This window comes from Delphinus delphis, chromosome 13 (genome assembly GCF_949987515.2).
Source record: "Delphinus delphis chromosome 13, mDelDel1.2, whole genome shotgun sequence".
Classification (NCBI taxonomy): Eukaryota; Metazoa; Chordata; class Mammalia; order Artiodactyla; family Delphinidae; genus Delphinus; species Delphinus delphis.
Genome location: NC_082695.1, coordinates 40141630 through 40162949, shown reverse-complemented (window position 1 = coordinate 40162949; position 21320 = coordinate 40141630). Strand labels below are relative to the sequence as shown.

The window sequence follows — 21320 nt, the reverse complement described above, 5'->3', positions numbered from 1 at the left end:
TTTAAATCTTGTTCAGTATTCATACAATATTTCATACCCCTGTCTGATGATTTAATAAGATGCCACTGGGTTGAAAGGTCTGAAACCCAAAGGAGGCCTGGAAGTGGCTGGGCAACGGGAAGCCCAAATTGGTGAAGCTCAACTGTCCTCCCCTGGAGAATGAGGCAGATCGCACGAGCTGAAACGAAAACACGGAATAAATTACCGGCACTGTAATCATGTCATGGCTGAAATACAGTATCTTAACCTCTGTCACCTCACTTGAACCGATCCATGCGACCCATGGGAAGAAATAGTCTGCTTGTCTGCACGATAACTTACCAATCATCTGTACGTTTTTGTGTGTACAGCTGGTATTCCTACTTTCCTACAAATTTAATATGCAAGCCTGAAGAGGTTTTGCAAGTACGTGGGGAGTGTAATAAATGAACCAGTTCACAGTAACACCGTGTGCTACCAGAAAACGTCAAAAGTTGGTGTGTTAACGAATGCCAAGCACGGGTTAGCTGGGGAGCATTCCTTTGCGAGGTTTGGAACTCTTCACTTACCTTCCAGTCTTCCGAGCACTTTTTTGTTACGCCCACAGTATCATTCAGTCTAACGACACCAGTGGTCTTCTTCAGGTTTTTCACGCAGCCTCGGAAAGCAGGTGTGGAAATGTTAAACCTGATGTGGGATTCGAGAAAACGGGAGAGATGGACCACAGCAGGCTTGACGGGGAACTGGAGCTGAAACACGGCACTCATTCCCTACTACTTGTCACCCACGAACAAGTACATGTTTTACGCTTATCTCTTCTCGTGGGATGTCTAGAATGCTACTTGTTTTGTGATGCTAGGGAAATCTATTTCCTTTCTGTGTGATTTGCATTCTCAGCTTTAAAAGTGAACACAACAACGTTGACAGAAGAATGGCCAGCGTCCCCAAAAGGTACAGAAGATGTACAATATCTGGAATTGCTCCTCCATCCCCTCCCGAGTCATGGTAACGCATCATGAATTAAAAGTATATTAATAACTTAATATACCATAAATATATATTCAATATTAATAACCTAATAAGTAACTTATAAGAGCCAGAAATACTGTAGAAAACTCTTTGCTCTTTTTTTCCTGTCCACGTTTAAGTCAGCCACTGCAAACGCAGAAGAAACAAACTGTTACTTTTTGGTCCTAGTCAATTATGAAAAGTGCGGCTTGGTATTTAATCAGCGCCAAGCTGGAACAATGGAAAGCACTGTCTGGCCTCGTATGCTGTATCCACCACCTCCTAACTGTGCAAGCTGGGCAAGAGGTCATTGTGAGGATTAAACAAGTTAACATCCGGGAAGTGCTTGGAACCCTCCATGGCATGTGGTCATGAACATGCACTCAGGAGGTGCTTCTAAGAGGGGCTGCTCTGGAGCCACGGACTCTGGAGCCAGGCTTCATGGGTTCGAGGCCTGTCCCTCCTGCCTTCTCTGTGCTTCTGTTTCCTCGTTTATACAATGTGCGTGTGGTAATCTGCTTCCCAGGGTTGTCCTGAGTTTAAATGAGATATTACGCGTTAACACACTCAAGTGGTAGCCGGTACAGAGAAAGGACTCAGCGTGAGATGGCATAGTCTGTAACTATCCCCACATCAGCGCATCATTATAACAAAGCAATTTCTAAAGCAGCTCTTGCTACGTGGCTGCTTTGACATTTCCCCTTTGATTTGACTTTGGGAGCTGACGTCACATAAAAACATTCACATACGTGAAATGACTGAAGTCCGGGCAAATATTTGTGTTTCTTAAGCAAATGATGTACTAAGAGAAACACAAAGCTGACTGCATTATAAATCCCTAAAGCAGCTCACTTTTCTAAATGGAAAGGGGTCTGCCTTCATTTTTATTCAATTCATTGTAAAGAGCTGAGCTACATGTAATATGCATAAAATTAAATTTCATTAAAAGGAAGAGGAAGAAATGAATCCTCACTGGCATTACAGCACGAGCTTCATTATTTTATAAAGTTGGCTTCCTGCCTCAGGAAAGGAGAAAAGTTCATTGCTGGAGCTTGTCTATTTATACATATATTTAGATGCATTCTCTCCCGGGTTTCAGCGTGTTTTAGACTCATCAGCATCTCCTGATTCCTTTTTTCTGTAAAGCATAGGTTGGAGGAAGAATAAGGTGGCAGAAGAGTAAAGGGGAAAGAAAGGCCACCGACAGATATGGAGCACCTGTTTTGTGCAAGGCACTATTATCTGATCCTCACAACAACCTTTCGAGGGAGATATTTTCTTACCTGACATTATTAAGCACTTACCATGTGCCAGGCACTGTGCTAACCCCTTTACTCTGAATCTCACAACCACTCTCAGAGTTAGACCATCACTATGCCCACATCACAGATGTACAAGGAGGCTTGGGAAGGTTAAGGGACTTGCACGAAGTCATACAGCAGGAAGTGGGCAGCATTGGTATCTGCGTGGTCAGCGTGTCACACAAACTTGTGTGACCTGAAGCCCTTGCTCTCTACGCTTATACAGTTGTGTACCCACAGCACTGGAATGATCCCGACTCTTGCTTTAAAGAACAGTTATCTACAGCAGAGGTGTTAAGAGGAAAGATTTATTTCCACTATTTTTGGAGGTGTTCTTGTTACTCTGGCTCGTCTGAGGGCCTAGAGTTCCACGTTTGCTCCAGGATTCTGGCTCTGAGCACACTTGCTAGAGGACCATGACTGCGGAGGAGTGTAGGTTGTGGTATGAATGGGTTAGTACGCTGGGGTATGTGTACACACCATGGGCCAATCGGTTCACAAAGGCTTAGTCAGGTCCAACCTGCCGTGGGCTGATCTCAGAGAGCATAAGAGCGAAATCTAATCCCAAACTCCATGTTGGGTATTAGTAAATGCCCAACAGATCCCTGCCTGATGTTTACTTTTTGAATCATTTTCATTTTAATGTTATATTATTATACTCTGTGATGCAATGAGGTAGGTCCGCAGGAAGTATTTCTTGTTGGTCTGAGGCCCTCTGGCATTATTAGGGAGGATTTCCTCTTCTCATGGGAAGCAGATGGGATTAAGAGATTGTGACTTCTGACTGTAATCCTGAACAAGTCATTCCAAGATCTGGGTCCCCATTCCCAGAAGGTACACTACAGGGAGAGAGGAGAAAACACCACACCCACAAGCTCTCTTGTCAAAGCTACTGTATTTAGAGATGACACGAGGCTTGCTTCTCTCCACATCAGGTTCAAGCACTGACTGTCTTCCACTAACGCCAGGGGTCGGGGCGTCTCCCTCCTTTGAAAGAACTGCTGGGTTCTCAGGAGAAATCCTCTGTGACCCACGTCAGAGGGGGTTCTCAGGACTCTGAACCGTCAAGGACAGCACCAGAGGGATGAAGCAGGGCCAGAAACAGCTGAATACTGTTCAGCGTGTTGCTTATGAGAGAGTAAAAGTTCAGTGACATCTTTCAATTGGCCTCTGTCTCCTGTATGTTCCATGTCATTGTGGTTTGAATCAATAATCGAAGTATAAACTTGCCCAGAAAATGGAAACAGTCCCTGTTTGGAAGACCTTAAAACAAATGACTGGGAAGCTTCTATATGTCTATCTGTACATATATGTGTAACGATATCCACGTGTATTTCTTTAATGGACAGAGATAAAAAGTCAAAGAAAGGCTGAGTGTTGACTTAACCCAAGGTCACCCCGCTATTTGGTGGCTGAGCCGAAACTAGAACCTTTTCTTTGGATCCTCACCCACTACTTTTCTCTAGGAAACCTTGCTTGGTTGGCACCCACATTGCTGTCTGCGGACCTTCTGCTGACACCGCACGGAGGCAAACCACCAACCAGTGGCTCTCGTATCGCCGCTGAGAATCCCTCACGGCTCTGGGAGCCCACCTGCCCGTCTAATCTCAATGGCCACCTGTTCCCAAGCTTTGTTCATCCTTTCTCCAGCCCGGTCTTCTCTGCAAAGGTCCAGGCCTTCTGTCCAACCCTTCTGGGCATCTCCACCTGCTGTCTCCTGGGCCTAAGACTGAACTCACCGCCCTGTTTCTCTGCTGGTGCTGGCCATCTGTCCAAGCGCTAGATCAAAGCCCAGGTGTCCCTCTTGAGTGCTCCCCGAACCCAAGCAACCATTTAGCACTGCCCATCCACTGCCCTAAGTATATTGGGACTCCACTTCCTTTTCCCCATCTGCGCTGTCATTTCTGTGGTCGGGCCACCCGCCTCTCTCACCTCTGTTACACTCATCTTCCAACCTTTCTACCTGCCTCTGCCTTTCCCCTCTTAATCCAATCTCCTCCCTGCACCAGAACAAGCTACTGAAAACCCAAATCTGATCATGTCCTTTCTCTGCTGAAGCCCCCAATGGCTCCTTACTGTGACTTTCAAGATCCTCTGTGGTCTGGTCCCTGCTTCCCACACCAGCCATGGGTGGCAACCCTGGCCTGCTTCATGGTGTCCTCTTGAGAGTTCACACTTTCTCCAGTTCTTATCTCCTCACATATGGTGATTTTCATATGTCAGCGTCTTTCAGGTCTAGCCAGAGACCACTTTCCTGATACCCCAACTGGGTGGATTCCCTGCCCGGGCCCTCTATCACCCTGAGCTTCCCCTCTGATGGCACCGGCCTCATTCTACTGTCTCCCTTCCGCTATACTTGAGGCTCTGCCCTGTTCGCTGTTGTCATCCCAACACCGACCACACTGCCTGACCGTCACTAGACACCCAGTGAGCGCTTGTATAATGAACAAATAACTGATAGCCTCAGATGCGTGCCATGGTGCTACCTGAGGTTACCCTATTTATTACACTTAATTGAATAAAACCAAGATTATTGGCCATTCATAACTAGCTATTCACGGTTGAATTGCTATTTAACACTGATAATATTAAATATTAATATCACCTCTTTGGCTTTCAATTTCTTCATTAAAGTTCAGAGGTTACATACCACGATCTGCACGGTCCCTTCCACTCCAAGGAATCTAGGGAGTAAAGATACTCACTCCCAAACTCTATCAAAGTGCTGAACTCTCTCACCCATATTTCTGTCTTGGGGGGCAACCCCTAACAACTGTAACACAAAGATTAGCGCCTCCATCCTGAGGCTGGACAGCTGCTCAAATATGTAAGGAATTGAGAAGAAAGACCGCCTTTGCACAAGGCCTCATACATCACACCCAGTGCTCTTCCAACTGACTAATAACAGCAAGAGAGTTAACTCGCCTCAGATCTTGTATAAAAGTAATCATCACCAAACGTTTTGGGAGTGCTCTTAGCTTAGTCATGAGGCTGTACCACACACATCATTGTCAGCTATCTAAAAGCCTTTTCTGTAGGATGCAAACATATTAATAAAATGTAAAAGTTATTTTTAAGTGTATCCTCAAAATGGTGTTCGTTTTGCTCATTCAGGTTAAGCTTTACTTCCATTCAAATTAATTTAATTCATTCATGTATTCATTCATCCGAGAAACAGTTAGGCCCCTAGTCCATGCTCAATAAACGTAAGGGGGCAGGTGATACAGATGTGCCTTCCATCCTAGGAGGTACTTCCTGAAGGAGTGGCCCCAGCTTTCAGTGTCCAGGGCCGCCTGTCAGGCCAGGGGCTACCTGCTCTCTCCTCTGTGTCTCCAAGGGCCCCAGGCCACAGCCCCTGTTCTTACTGGCAGCGTTGTCAACACCAAGCCTACTCCTCATGGATTCTCTCCTCCCAGGAATGACAATGGGGGGGTGGCACACAATTCCCCCCCCGCCCCCCCCCACCCAGCCTCTTTCGAATGGCCAGTCCAGTTATCCAGTATTCACAGCCTGTTTTACTCTGTTGGCTAACACTGTTAATACTGAAAAGTTAATTCTTTGTGTTTGCTTTTTGCTAGAATTTTAAAAAGGTAGACCCTACCACTTCCCTGGTGGCGCTGTGGTTAAGAATCCACCTGCCAGTGCAGGGGACTTGGGTTCAAGCCAGGGAAGATCCCACATGCCACAGAGTAACTAAGCCCGTGAGCCACAACTACTGAGCCCACGCACCGCAGCTACTGAAGCCCGCGCACCTAGAGCCTGTGCTCTGCAGCAAGAGAAGCCACCACAATGAGAACCCTGCGCACCGCAAGAAAGAGTAGCCCCCGCTCGCCGCAACTAGAGAAAGCCCGCACGCAGCAACGAAGACCCAACACAGCCAAAAATAAATAAATAAAATCTACGTTAAAAAAAAAAAAGGTAGACTAATCGGTAGCAATCATAACTCTTGAGAGGTGATCTGCTTCTTTAAAAGAAAAAACTCATCTTACCTTTCCCTGATTGAAATTGGAATTCCTCCCAGATAATATGTGCTGAAATCAAGTATATCACCTTCAATTTTAATGCTTTGAGAGTCCACGTTTATCCGCATAAGTTTTTGGGCTTTTCCAATTTTGATCAGAATCTGAAATAAAGGAGAGATGAATCAGCAAGCAATGAGAAATAAAAGAATCCTATTCACAGTGGTTCAGAGTTATTATGTGTTTGCCTTCCTTCAGGTTCATTTATATACACGGTATATATACATGGGCTCTGAGCAGTAGCTCATTTGCATAAAATTATTAAAACACTTAAATAGAAATGTTTGCTTTTTTTTTTTTTTTTTAATTTTGTTATTTTTGGCTGTGCCACGCGGCTTGCGGGATCTTAGTTCTTTGACCAGGGATCAAAACTGTGCCCTTGGCAGTGAAAGCGCAGAGTCCTAACCACTGGACCACCAGGGAATTCCCAAAATGTTTGCATTTGAAATTAATCATGTTTTATCTGTGCCACACAGATGTTACATATTTCATGCCCCAAATGTTCAGATTTTAAAAGGACGTGTCTCTCAGTTAATAACTATAAGTTCATCTGGTAATAGAAAAGGGTTCTGAGCACTGACTTAAAGGACTGAGAACATTTAACAATCCAAATAAACAGACTCGAAGGATATACCAAATGATCTTTCCCGTCGTTTATGATGCCTCTAATTCCTTTTTCTTTTGGTTGCTCTGAATTCAGTTTGTATCGCACCATGAGACTGCCATCTTCTATATTTAGGGATATGAAGCGATCCTAGAGCACGGAAACAATGTAGATTACCATAAGACTCGGGGAAGAGCTAGAACGCTGGAACCAGGGATGCTCTCAAATTCCAGACTGCTCGCAGCTTCAGCTGCCTCTTTAGTCCGAAGGAACAATAGTGCTGTAATATCCAACTCCGAGGACGGGTATGACGGCTAAATCTTGCAAATCATGTTACACATCATATACAGTGCTTGGCACACAGGAAGGAAACAATAAATGCTAGCTATTGTCACGATTTTGTTTTATAACAATCTATAACCAGCATGTAAAAATGGAAACTGAAAAGCTACAGATCATTAATATCATTTGAAAATATGACTGCTACCTGTTGGAGAGAGGTAGGGTCTTCCTCAAACTCCAAACATTTTCCACCATGTGTTTTCTGACATACTCCTATGTCTCCTCTAGCTTTCACTTAAGTGTTGCTTGGGGACCCCAAATAGGGCCTCTTCCCTCCCACTACTCTCTTTGCCTTGGCAATCACAGTCACTTCTGTGGTTCCAATCCAGGTGTGCCCATGAGCCCAAATATTTTTCTCCAGCCTAGACCTGTCTTTTCAGGGCCAGGTCTGTACATCTGATTGCCTAATTGCTATTGCTTGCATGCCTCACAGATATCTCAAATTCAGAATATCTCTAACAGAACTTATGTTCTACGTGACTCCCAAGCCTGTCTCTCTGCCCTTCACCCTGTTCTCTTCTTTCTCTCTCTCTCTCGTCACTAATCACCTTGCTGAGCCAGCCACAAACCTACTAGGGGTCATAATTGCATCCCCATCACAGTGTAAGGCACATACTTGAGCCAACCATTTCCTTAGTGGAAGGGTAAGCTGAGGAATGTCTGGTATAGGACTGGAAAGTTGGCTCTTACACAGTTTCCTGATGAAACTCTCTTTGAAGTCTACTTCCAGAGTCCTTACCTGAAAGGAAAATCAGTCCTTATCTGGATCCTAAACCTTGCTCTTAGAAGCCAGTGAGGGTTCATCACACTCATAAATAATAGAATAGCATCCTACTTAACAGCAGCACTGGAGATAATTTTCTCTTATCTGGTTACTAATGGCATTTCATAAGTTTTCTTCTACTATAAGTAGTATTTCTGGTTCTTAGTCTCCCAGAACTTCGAAATGTAATACAAAGAAGACCTTGTTCTGGAAAACAACTGCCTTGCTCTGAAGATGCTGTCTGACTGCTCAGCTCTCTGCATTCTTCAGGCAGTCAGGACCTCCCCAAACCATCAGAACTGGTTCAGCCTTGGAATCTCCTGAGGGGTCCAGACCAACCCCAGAGAGGAGAGTTGGACCAGGTCTGTGTCCCTACCCCAGACAGAAGGGTCTGGTAAAATCCCAAGCTCCACACCAATCCTACATTCTCAGATGGGAGATCCCTCGGGCTGATCCACATTTCTCCACAAATACTACCTACGCAGCAGCTACAGAAGCACTCTGCTCTCAGGAGAGGTTAAGTCCAGCACCATCTACCAGCAGATGGCGCTGACGATCACTCATAGATGGTCACTTTTGGCCCTTTCTAAACTAGGAGACTTAAGTATGGCCTCTAGGAACCTCAGCTGCTTGAAAACAGAGAAGCTTCCTAGACCTGGCAAGTCAAGGGTCAGACAGAGACAAAATCCCATACAGCCTGGAAACAGTCCGACCAAGAATCAAACAGCAGGAGGTCAAACAGTCTAGCTTTCAGAGACCCCAGGAGGTCTTAACGTTTTTTAGGCAGAAAATAAGCAGATTACTAGGCAGATAGTAGTTTTCAAAGAATAAAACTGACAACACAAAAGAATGGGAAAGGGGCAATTTCTCCCACATTTTGGTGGCATCTTCTCAAGTTACGAATTACTTGCCTTACTAAAACACACACTCGCACAGGCAAAGAAAGTAGAATTGGGTCAAGGGAAAGGATGCAGCTAACATTTGCACATTGTTTTTCAGATCCGTTGGTTGTTTGTAATAACCCAGTTACCCCCAAATTGCTCAAATGAATGGACATATTTGGTAGTATCTGGATGCTTGTTATAGATTACCTGGTTTTCTGCAAAGAACAGCAAACCTCTATCCACGGTGGTCTGAATTGTCTGTCCAAAGGTTGGGAAGGGAGCATTTGGTTGAGTTGGAACTCGAGCATAGCCTGTACCTTCAAAATAATTTTTGTCTGATTCTTCCTTTCTCCTGTGAACACCAATCATCGTAAGTTAGAACACAGCAGCAAAGGACTGCCAGGAAAGTGTTCTTATTAATACGAGAGGAAAAAGGGAGCAAAGCCCATGCAATCGAGTTGTCATGATTTTGTTAAAGAAGAGGAAACATCTTTTTTAAAAAAATTTTTGTTGGAGTATAGTTGCTTTATAATGTTGTGTTAGTTTCTACTGTACAGCAAAGTGAAATCAGCTATACATATACATATATTCCCTCTTTTTTGGATTTTCCTCCCATTTAGGTCACCACAGCCTGCTATTTCTCCTGGATGTGCCCTTACACTCTATGATGATCAAACCCTAGCTCAACCCTAGAGATACTATTCAGGATTCCCTTTTGAAAATGTCTACTTAGTAAGATCTGGCCTAGCAGCTGAAGATCTTGCAATATAAGAAATTATTAACTTGAAATATAATTTTGTTCTGAGGAGTAAATACTCAGTCTGTCTCGTATTAGAATCTTCCAAATCTTTTAAACTATAGGGTAGGTCAGGAGCTCAAGGCAGCAACTTTCAAATAGGTTCATATGGCAAAGTCGTGGTGTACTTTAGGGACCACGATTTTTTTTTTGAAGTTTACAGTAAATAAATAGTCTGTGCCTAAATCAGGTACCAACGAATGCTGACTATTTTGTGGTAGGAGGCACCAAAAATTGAAGAAAGATTTATTTTTTCAAAATCGAGAAAATTCTATAATCTAATATTTTATACAAATAAGGAAAAGACTTTTTCTTATTTAATTTATATTCCTTAAATAACAATTACACATATTTTATGTAATATAACTGCAAGCTACCGAAATCACAAAGAGACACCAGCTTATAGGTTTTATTTACCTTCTACAAGGCTCCACTTTTGTCGTGTTGAGATTGAAAGTCTTTTTGAAGTTGTACAAGCTCAGAACATTTTCATTGAGGTCATCTAATTCAATACAACCTTTGTATGGAGGGAATCTCAGTCTACTAGGAAGCTAAAAAAAAACAAAACCAAAAAATCTTCCACTAATTGAACAAAGGACAATGAACAGGCTGACCAGGAAACAGTATAACTCTATCACTTTTAACCATCAACATAACATAGCGGGTAAGCATGGGGACCCTAGAGCCAGATACTCTGGCTTTGCTATTTTCTAGCTGTGTGATCTTGGGCAGGTTATTCAACCTCTCTGTTTCAGTTTCCTCATCTGTGAAATAGGAAAGATAGTGATGCTTGTTTAAATTAATATACTTAAGCCTAGATCACTGCACATAAAAGAACTCAGTGAGTGTTAGCCATTGTCACTGGATATCCTGTAAGAATACACAGTTAAATCCATTTTGTATATAACCGATTAAAACATCATTATGCCAAATTAAATTTTAAATATTTTCATTCCGTGAAAAAACATTCACACTTACTCTAAAATCAGATGGGTAACCTCCAACGTAAAATACAACATTTTCAGGGTCCAAATCGAGGAGCGTGTTGCTATCCCCACTATCCATGTCATGGAATTGAGGTGCTTCTGGCTTACTGGATGTGGCTTTTCGGGTGTAATTAAGCCTTGCAAACTGATAAATTCTGTTTAAAAATAAATTAGATAATAAAGTTATATAAAAATTTATGAGAAGATGAAAGAAATCAAAGCCAAAATACTAAAAATGGGGTTCAGCAATGCATACAATGAAAGTTTGGCGAGCGTAGGTCAGATTAACAAAGAGCAGTAATCAATCAGACTCGCACCTCTGGAATTTCACCCGGTCCATAACTGCCTCCTGAGTTTCGCTCCTGGTCAAGGTCTGGCCTACTTGGAGTTCAGCCTCGCGTTCTCCCAGGTTGTAGACACTCGTGAGCTGGCCATCTACGACTGCCATGCCTATGTAGTCCCTGGAGGCCTGGAGACAAAAAGGCCACCTCAGAGCACTTCACATACTGAATTCTCTCAACTTCCCATCCCAAAAGAGCGCATTTCTAATAACTAACAGCTTTCATTCAGTTCACCCTGGGCAGACAGAATGCATGAGGCGCACCCTGGTATAAGATAATACAGACAGCACAGTTCATTGACAATGTCTGCACTGTTTTTGCTCTCGTTATCATGAGGGCACTCATTTATCCACTCCTCCATTCTCTCAATCTGCAAATATTTGCCAAGCACCTGACGTAAAGATGAACCATATACGGGTTCAGGCCTCCATGCGATTTTGTTCTGGTAAAGGAGATAAACCATTTACGTTATTCCAGCCCCATACAAGGTCCCCTCAACACTCTGGGCATGCCTGTTCACCCTGTGTTATCACGGTCAGCGACGTATGTACCTTACTTCCCTGTTAGAATGTGAGCACCTTAGGTAAAAACAAATTTTTGAAAACTGTGGTAAAATATATAACAACATGAAATTTACCACTTTAACCTGTTTTAAGGGTACATTAAGTACATTCAGGAAACAAATTTTTGTTTATCATAAATACAGGGTATGGTACCTAGTAGGTATATGGTATACATTTGCTGAGGGAGCAGTCATGGGCATTTTGCCGTAATACAAAGCAAAAAGTCATGTCATAAGAAAGTTACAAATAAAGTCCCAATACCTTGAAGCATGAACGGGTGACCAGTAATAGTGCTGATTTTAGGAATCCTTAAATACAAAGCCCACAGTGACAGCCAACCATTTCCTAATTTCCCAGAATTTCTGAGAACCATGTTTCAGGAATTTCTTTTCCAATCATGTAGAATAACCTAGTCAGTGATTACCTTTTCCTCTGACACTTAGGTAGAAGAGATGTATTTTAAGAGGAGGGATTAAAAGCTAAAATAAACTATTTGAAATGCCTGTAACAGTGGTGGTTTAAAGAATTTAGAATTATAGAGATGGGGCAACTGTATTTCTCACTAATGAGGCAGGAGAGGCTGCATTTCACTCTAGGCCTCATTCACAGATGGTCACCACCCCAGACACGTGGAAGGGTCTGCGGCTGGGCTCCCTGAGAAGAGGACAGAGTCCAGCGCTATGAGGAAGAACTACTCTGATCTCCATGAAGCCTTGGTACTGCAGCCCTGGTTGTAAGGGGAGGGGTACTGATCTTCAACCCCAGGTGTGGACGTGCTCACGTGTACACACATGTGTGCCTACATGCCGGGCCCATCAGGCCAGGCCTCTCGATCCCCCAGCCAAGGACAATCGGTAATTGACGGGAGATTCCCCCTGTGGAGCCACCAGAGGCGACGGCATTTCCTCCTGCTGTGTCGTTGGCAGCGACACAGTCGTGTCACGCATCTCAAAAACCATATTCTGTTTTAAGAACAAGAGCAACGTCAAAGCAATACTTACATCTTTATTTCCGAGGTACATCACAAACATATTCTCGGTCCCCCCACTTTCCGTTGATTCAGGTCTTTGGAGAAACAAAGAAAGAGAAGTGTATCCTTTCAAATCCTCCAGGTCATGTGGCAGCCGCACTTCCACTCCAGATTTACCGTTGAACCTCATGGGGATGGCGACCTGCGAGGGACAAGATCCAGGGTGTTAGCTGTTCCAGATGAGGAAGGTGAGGGTGCCCAAGGTGGTGGCTTGTGACTGCGTAGCTGCTCCCAAGTTGCTATGATAGGGAGCAAAGGAGTGTGGGTGCCTCCTAGGCCTGGAGGCTACACTCAGCTGCATGCGGAATAAAGCATTTGTGTTCTTCCTGCCTCAGGCGAGGGGCTTTGGGAAGCGCGGTTAGTCCTCTGTGGCAGCAACAGTAATCATCATAATAAATTATTCCTATTATTGTCACTATGATGGCTATAATATTAATTTGTATTAACCCTATTGTTAAAATATTTCTATCATAATAATATAATATATTAATATACAGAATAATATGGGCTTTAGATAATATATTATAATATAGGGTATTATAGTTATAGGTTTATAATACATACTAATAGGGTTAATATAATATTAATATTATAATCCTATTAATATTATTATATATTATAGTATAATATAAAACTACATTATATACAAAATATTATTAATAGGGTTATGATATTAATATTATATTAGCCTTACTAATAGGTATTATAGCCCTATTAATATATAAGATTAATATTATATAACTATAATAATAATTATTATTATTCCAAGCCTAGAAGGTTTTTGTGCAAATGAGCTAACATATATGGAAGCACTTAGCATGATACCTGGCATACAGTAGATGTACAATACATCAAAAATATTTTTTTTGAAAAAGAACTCTTTAAGGAATCTTTTGCCATTAACATATTACCTGTTATATCTGCATTTATTACAGGCATTCAGTCCTTAAAAATATGTGCATCACGGTTCTCTAGAATATGTGTCTTAAACTCAGGGTGAAGGACTATTTTTTCCCTCTACTCTTCTCTGGATCAATACTTTTATAAAATATATGAGAAATTAAATTACTAAAAAATGAAATAAAGGAGGTATGCAAAATACACATCCACTGATCCAATGCTTGGATGTTGAAGCAATTCAAATTATTGAAAGTTTCTAAACATTTACTCTTAATTTTGTACTTATATATAACGGAGCAGTAATAAAAGTTCTCTGACTAGCTCTGGTCTTTGGACCCCCTTGGGTAGCTCTGCATTAAAAACACAGAAAATAAATATTCTCTAACGATCTAAAGAATAACTCTAGGAATGATACTTACACCAACTCTACATTTTATCTCCCAAGCATTTAAGTATTTATGGAGGACCTTGTATATGCAAGGCATCAGGCAGGGAGGCTTAGTGATGCATGAGCTGTAGTCTCTCCAAGGTGCCCATGACCGATGGAGCTCCCCTCCCCTACACTCACAGGCTCATTTTATGCCCTTCTCTTCTACTAGCCCTCTACCCTCCATATACCCCACACATCCTGAGTCTATCCATGCCCTTCTGCTTTTTGTCACCTGGAAAACTCCTACTCATTAAAAAATTTTTTTAATTAAGAAAACATTTTATGGACAAGCCTCTTAGATAGCCTCATCCACCAGAGCGCAGACAGCAGAAGCAAGAAGAACTACAATCCTGCAGCCTGTGGAGCAAAAACCACATTCACAGAAAGATAGACAAGATGAAAAGGCAGAGGGCTATGTACCAGATGAAGGAACAAGATAAAACCCCAGAAAAACAACTAAATGAAGTGGAGATAGGCAACCTTCCAGAAAAAGAATTCAGAATAATGAGAGTGAAGATGATCCAGGACCTCGGAAAAACAATGCAGGCAAAGATCGAGAAGATGCAAGAAATGTTTAACAAAGACCTGGAAGAATTAAAGAATAAATACCTAGAAGAATTAAAGAAGAAACAAACAGAGATGAACAATACAATCACTGAAATGAAAAATACACTAGAAGGAATCAATAGCAGAATAACTGAGGCAGAAGAACGGATAAGTGACCTGGAAGGCAGAATGGTGAAATTCACTGCCACGGAACAGAATAAAGAAAAAAGAATGAAAAGAAATGAAGACAGCCTAAGAGACTTCTGGGACAACATTAAATGCAACAACATTTGCATTATAGGGGTCCCAGAAGGAGAAGAGAGAGAAAAGGACCCGAGAAAATATTTGAAGAGAGTATAATTGAAAACTTCCCTAACATGGGCAAGGAAATAGCCACCCAAGTCCAGGAAGCTCAGAGAGTCCCATGCAGAATAAACCCAAGGAGAAAAACACCAAGACACATAGTAATCAAATTGACAAAAATTAAAGACAAAGAAAAATTATTGAAAGCAACAAGGGAAAAATGACAAATAACATACAAGGGAACTCGCATAAGGTTAACAGCTGATTTCTCAGCAGAAACTCTACAAGCCAGAAGGGAGTGGCATGGTATATTTAAAGTGATGAAAGGGAAGAACCTACAACCAAGATTACTCTACCTGGCAAGGATCTCATTCAGATTTGACAGAGAAATCAAAAGCTTTACAGACAAGCAAAAGCTAAGAGAATTCAGCACCACCAAACCAGCTCTACAACAAAGGCTAAAGGAACTTCTCTAAGTGGGAAACACAAGAGAAGAAAAGGACCTACAAAAACAAACCCATAACAATTAAGAAAATGGTAATAGGAACATACATATCAATAATTACCCTAAACATGAATCGATTAAATGCTCCAACCAAAAGACACAGGCTCGCTGAATGGATACAAAGACCAGACCCATATATATGCTGTCTACAAGAGACCCACTTCAGACCTAGGGACACATACAGACTGAAAATGAGGGGATGGAAAAAGATATTCCGTGCAAATGGAAATCAAAAGAAAGCTGGAGTAGCAGTACTCATATCAGATAAAATAGACCTTAAAATAAAGAATGTTATAAGAGACAAGGAAGGACACTACATAATGATCAAGGGATCAATCCAAGAAGAAGATATAACAATTATGAATATATACGCACCCAACATAGGAGCACCTCAATACATAAGGCAACTGCTAAGAGCTCTAAAAGAGGAAATTGACAGTAACAGAATAATAGTGGGGGACTTTAACATCTCATTACACCAATGGACAGATTATCCAAACAGAAAATTAATAAGGAAACACAAGCTTTAAATGACACAACAGACCAGATAGATTTAATTGATATTTATAGGACATTCCATCCAAAAACAGCAGATTACACTTTCTTCTCAAGTGCGCATGGAACATTCTCCAGGATAGTTCACATCTTGGGTCACAAATCAAGCCTCAGTAAATTTAAGAAAATTGAAATCATATCAAGCAACTTTTCTGACCACAACACTATGAGATTAGAAATCAATTACAGGGAAAAATATGTAAAAAGTACAAACACATGGAGGCTAAACAATACATTACTAAATAACCAAGAGATCACTGAGGAAATCAAAGAGGGAATCAAAAAATACCTAGAGACAAATTACAATGAAAACACAATGATCCAAAGCCTATGGGATGCAGCAGAAGCAGTTCTAAGAGGGAAGTTTATAGCTATACAAGCCTACCTCAAGAAACAAGAAAAATCTCAAATAAACAATCTAACCTTACACCTAAAGGAACTAGGGAAAGAAGAACAAACAAAACCTAAAGTTAGTAGAAGGAGGGAAATCATAAAGACGAGAGCAGAAATAAATGAAATAGAAACAAAAAAAACAATAGCAAAGATCAATAAAACTAAAAGCTGGTTCTTCGAGAAGATAAACAAAATTGATAAACCATGAGCCAGACTCATCAAGAAAAAGAGGGAGAGGACTCAAATCAAGAAAATTAGAAATGAAAAAGGAGAAGTTACAGCAGAAATACAAAGCATCCTAAGAGACTACTACAAGCAATTCTATGCCAATAAAATGGACAACCTAGAAGAAATGGACAAATTCTTAGAAAGGTATAACCTTCAAGACTGAACCAGGAAGAAATAGAAAATATGAACAGACCAATCACAAGCACTGAAATTGAAACTGTCTTTAAAAATCTTCCAACAAACAAAAGTCCAGGAATAGATGGCTTCACAGGTGAATTCTATCAAACATATAGAGAAGAGATAACAACCATCCTTCTCAAACTCTTCCAAAAAATTGCAGAGGAAGGAACACTCCCAAACTCATTCTATGAGGCCACCATCACCCTGATACCAAAACCAGACAAAGACACTACAAAAAAAGAAAATTACAGACCAATAGCACTCATGAACATAGATGCAAAAATCCTCAACAAAATACCAGCAAACAGAATCCAGCAACACATTAAAAGGATCATACACCATGATCAAGTAGGATTTATCCCAGGTATGCAAGGATTCTTCAGTATATGCAAATCAATCAATGTGATACACCATATTAAAAAATTGAAGGAGAAAAACCATATGATCATCTAAATAGATGCAGAAAAGCTTTTGACAAAATTCAACACCCATTTATGATAAAAACTCTCCAGGAAGTGGGCACAAAGGGAACCTACCTCAACATAATAAAGGCCATATATGACAAACCCACAGCAAACATCATTCTCAATGGTGAAAAACTGAAACCATTTCCTCTAAGATCAGGAGCAAGATAAGGATGTCCACTCTGACCACTATTATTCAACATAGTTTTGGAAGTCCTAGCCACGGCAATCAGAGAAGAAAAAGATATAAAAGGAATACAAATTGGAAAAGAAGAAGTAAAACTGTCACTGTTTGCAGGTGACATGATACTATACATAGAGAATCATAAAGATGCCACCAGAAAACTACTAGAGCTAATCAATGAATTTGGTAAAGTTGCAGGATACAAAATTAATGCACAGAAATCTCTTGCATTCCTATACACTAACGATGAAAAATCTGAAAGAGAAATTAAGGGAACACTCCCATTTACCATTGCAACAAAAAGAATAAAATACCTAGGAATAAACCTACCTAAGGAGACAAAAGACCTGTATGCAGAAAACTATAAGACACTGATGAAAGAAATTAAAGATGATACCAACAGATGGAGAGATATACCATATTCTTGGATTGGAAGAATAAATATTGTGAAAATGACTATACTACCCAAAGCAATCTACAGATTCAATGCAATCCCTATCAAATTACCAACGGCATTTTTTACAGAACTAGAACAAAAAGATCTTAAAGTTTGTATGGAGACACAAAAGACCCCAAATAGCCAAAGCAGTCTTGAGGGAAAAAAGTGGAGCTGGAGGACTCAGACTCCCTGACTTCAGACTATACTACAAACCTACTGTAATCAAGACAGTATGGTACTGGCACAAAAACAGAAATGTAGATCAATGGAACAGGATAGAAATCCCAGAGATAAACCCATGCACCTATGGTCAACTAATCTATGACAAAGGAGGCAAGGATATACAATGGAGAAAAGACAATCTCTTCAATAAGTGGTGCTGGGAAAACTGGACAGCTACATGTAAAAGAATTAGAACACCCCCTAACACCATACACAAAAATAAACTCAAAATGGATTAGGGACCTAAATATAAGACCGGACACTATAAAACTCTTAGAGGAAAACATAGGAAGGACACTCTTTAACATAAATCACAGCAAGATCTTTTTTGATCTACTTCCTAGAGTAATGGAAATAAAAACAAAAATAAACAAATGGGACCTAATGAAACGTAAAAGCTTTTGCACAGCAAAGGAAATCATAAACAAGACATAAAGACAACCCTCAGAATGGGAGAAAATATTTGTAAATGAATCAATGGACAAAGGATTAATCTCCAAAATATATAAACAGCCCATGCAGCTCAATATTACAAAACCAAACAACCCAATCAAAAAATGGACAGAAGACCTAAATAGACATTTCTCCAAAGAAGCCATACAGATGGCCAAGAAGCACTTGAAAAGCTGCTCAACATCACTAATTATTAGAGAAATGCAAATCAAAACTACAATGAGGTATCACCTCACACCAGTTAGAATGGGCATCATCAGAAAATCTACAAACAACAAATGGTGGAGAGGGTGTGGAGAAATGGGAACACTCTTGTGCTGTTGGTGGGAATGTAAATTGATACAGCCACTATGGAGAACAGTATGGAGGTTCCTTAAAAAACTAAAAACAGAATTACCATATGACCCAGCAATCCCACTACTGGGCATATACCATGAGAAAACCATAATTCAAAAAGACACATGCACCCCAGTGTTCACTGCAGCACTATTTACAATAGCCAGGTCATGGAAGCAACCTAAATGCCCATCGACAGACGAATGGATAAAGAAGTTGTGGTACATATATACAATGGAATGTTACTCAGCCATAAAAAGGAACGAAATTGGGTTATTTGTAGAGATGTGGCTGGATCTAGAGACTGTCATACAGAGTGAAGTAAGTCAGAAAGAGAAAAACAAATATCGTATATTAATGCATATATGTGCAACCTAGAAAAATGGTACAGATGAACCGGTTTGCAGGGCAGAAATAGAGACACAGATGTAGAGAACAAAAGTATGGACACCAAGGGGGGAAAGCGGTGGTGGGGTGTGATGAATTGGGAGATTAGGATTGACATATATACACTAATATGTATTAAATTGATAACTAATAAGAACCTGCTGTATAAAAAATAAATAAATTTCAAAAAAACATTTTATGAACACAAAAAAAGAGACTACACCTGCATATGCACGACCTTCTTAAGAAATTAAGCATTACTGCTATGACTGAATCCCATCATGTATCCCACCCTGTTCCCAGTCTGCTCTCCCTTCTCAGAGGTCACCACTACGCTGGATTTGGACTCCCATGCCCTGCTTCTCATGTGTGTTTTAATATTTTTACTAAATATCATTTATCTATAAACTGTAACTAGTCTTATTTTCGTAAGTGACAGAGCAGAGATCAAAACAAGGCAGTCTGCCTCGGTTAACCAGTTCTAAGCCACTGTACTATTTATACACTTCAGAGTATGTTCAGTAAATCAGTGAATGAACACAGAAGGGCAAAAGCTAGAAACATGCTTTTTCATTTGCTTTTTATAAGATGCGTATGGGTATGAAGAGGGTAGTTTCTGCCAAACTGTGCCTTAGGCTCTTTGTTTTTCTGCTAAAAATTTTGTGTTGGGAGTCATTCTCTTTCCTAAAAGAAAAGGCAGCTTTTGAGGCTCAAAAGACGTAATATTGAGCCTGGAAATCAACCATGGTGCCTCCAGGGCAGTGATATTCTGACTTGGCTTTCCAACTCTCTATCTCCAAATATCTCATAGGGAGGTGGCTGAAAAATACAAGATATTTCATTTACATTATTTTAGGATAAGACAAATTGTGAGGGAGAAGCGTAGGAATTCAAGTAAATAATGTTAGATTAAAATTAGAAAGGCTGATGGAATTTTCCAATGAAGGAAAATTGCTGTAATCTCCTATTCAGAACACTGCTCATGTTGGTAGGAACCATTCCTCCATCCTCAATAAAAGTGGATTCTACAACTTCCAGGTTAAAATGAGAAGGTAGGTCTTGTTCAGTATCACATCTGCACGTTCCAATCACAGAACCCTTACTCGAACTTGCAATAACACTTTACCAACTGGAGCCTGGAGGAGAATCCTGCTTCCTGTCTGCATGAGTCAGTGAGAAGGAAACTGCTCCAGGTCCTTGATGTACCAGATCATCTAAGGGATGAAGATGACGTGTACTTTTGAAGGATGACAGGAGGAAATGAACTTGCACATTGGGAGCAACCAAAGAATTATGGCAAGAAAGACAACCAGGGGACTTGGGCGCAGTGGTTGAGAATCTGCCTGCCAATGGAGGGGACACAGGTTCGATTCCGGGCCCAGGAAGATCTCACATGCTGCGGAGCAACTAAGCCCGTACACCACAACTACTGAGCATGTGCTCTAGAGCCGGTGAGCCGCAACTACCAAGCCCACGCACCACAGCTACTGAAGCCCGCGCGCCTAGAGCCCATGCTCCGCAACGAGAGAAGCCACCACAGTAAGAAGCTCACGCACCACAACAAAGAGTGGCCCCCGCTCGCCTCAACCAGAGAAAGCTTGCGCACAGCAACAAAGACGCAACGCAGCCAAAAAATAAATAAAAAGACAGACAACCAGTTCTTGAGCACATAGATACCTTTCCTTTCCTAATGAATGGAGTAACTTATCAAAGAATGAGCCTTGGTGCCTGGCAATGTGGGGACACACCCACCTTATTCGCAGCATCTCTGGCCTGCTGAATTAGCTCCCGTATGCGGTCCATGTTGTCAGAGATGTTGCCCAGTGGCAACAGCTGTTGGTTGATACTTTCAATCTTGCTCAAAAGATCAGGCAGTTTGCTGGTTAATTTCTTTACTGTTGGTGAGATTACAAAACAGAAATTTATCATTGTGAGTTGAGAAAAGGTTAAATACAGATGTTCTCATTGATAGTACTTGTCAAGTGGTATGTCTGGGTCCCAAACGTTGGACAGGATGACTCAGAATCAGGTAATACAGTTTCTATATTATAGAAATATATATTATACATATTTCTATATAAATACATCATGGATCTTATTCTGCAATCTAGATATCAAATCATCTTTCTTGACCACTATAAAAAATAAATCTTTGCTTTTTGATCTTTAATATTAATAA

General features: G+C 41.0%; 1 protein-coding gene across 2 annotated transcripts in view; it reads right to left on the bottom strand.

The window, feature by feature from the left end:
- LAMA3 (laminin subunit alpha 3) overlaps window positions 1-21320 on the bottom strand; it is a 241905-nt gene that overhangs the window by 23337 nt on the left and 197248 nt on the right. For both annotated transcript variants that reach the window (XM_060028799.1, XM_060028800.1), the window contains 10 exons: window positions 20894-21036; window positions 12588-12758; window positions 11000-11151; window positions 10675-10837; window positions 10114-10247; window positions 9108-9252; window positions 6942-7061; window positions 6278-6411; window positions 549-666; window positions 38-178 (listed from right to left, as the gene is read on the bottom strand). In XM_060028799.1, coding sequence (XP_059884782.1) covers window positions 38-178; window positions 549-666; window positions 6278-6411; window positions 6942-7061; window positions 9108-9252; window positions 10114-10247; window positions 10675-10837; window positions 11000-11151; window positions 12588-12758; window positions 20894-21036 — 1421 coding nt within the window. The remainder of the gene's footprint in view (window positions 1-37; window positions 179-548; window positions 667-6277; window positions 6412-6941; window positions 7062-9107; window positions 9253-10113; window positions 10248-10674; window positions 10838-10999; window positions 11152-12587; window positions 12759-20893; window positions 21037-21320) is intronic.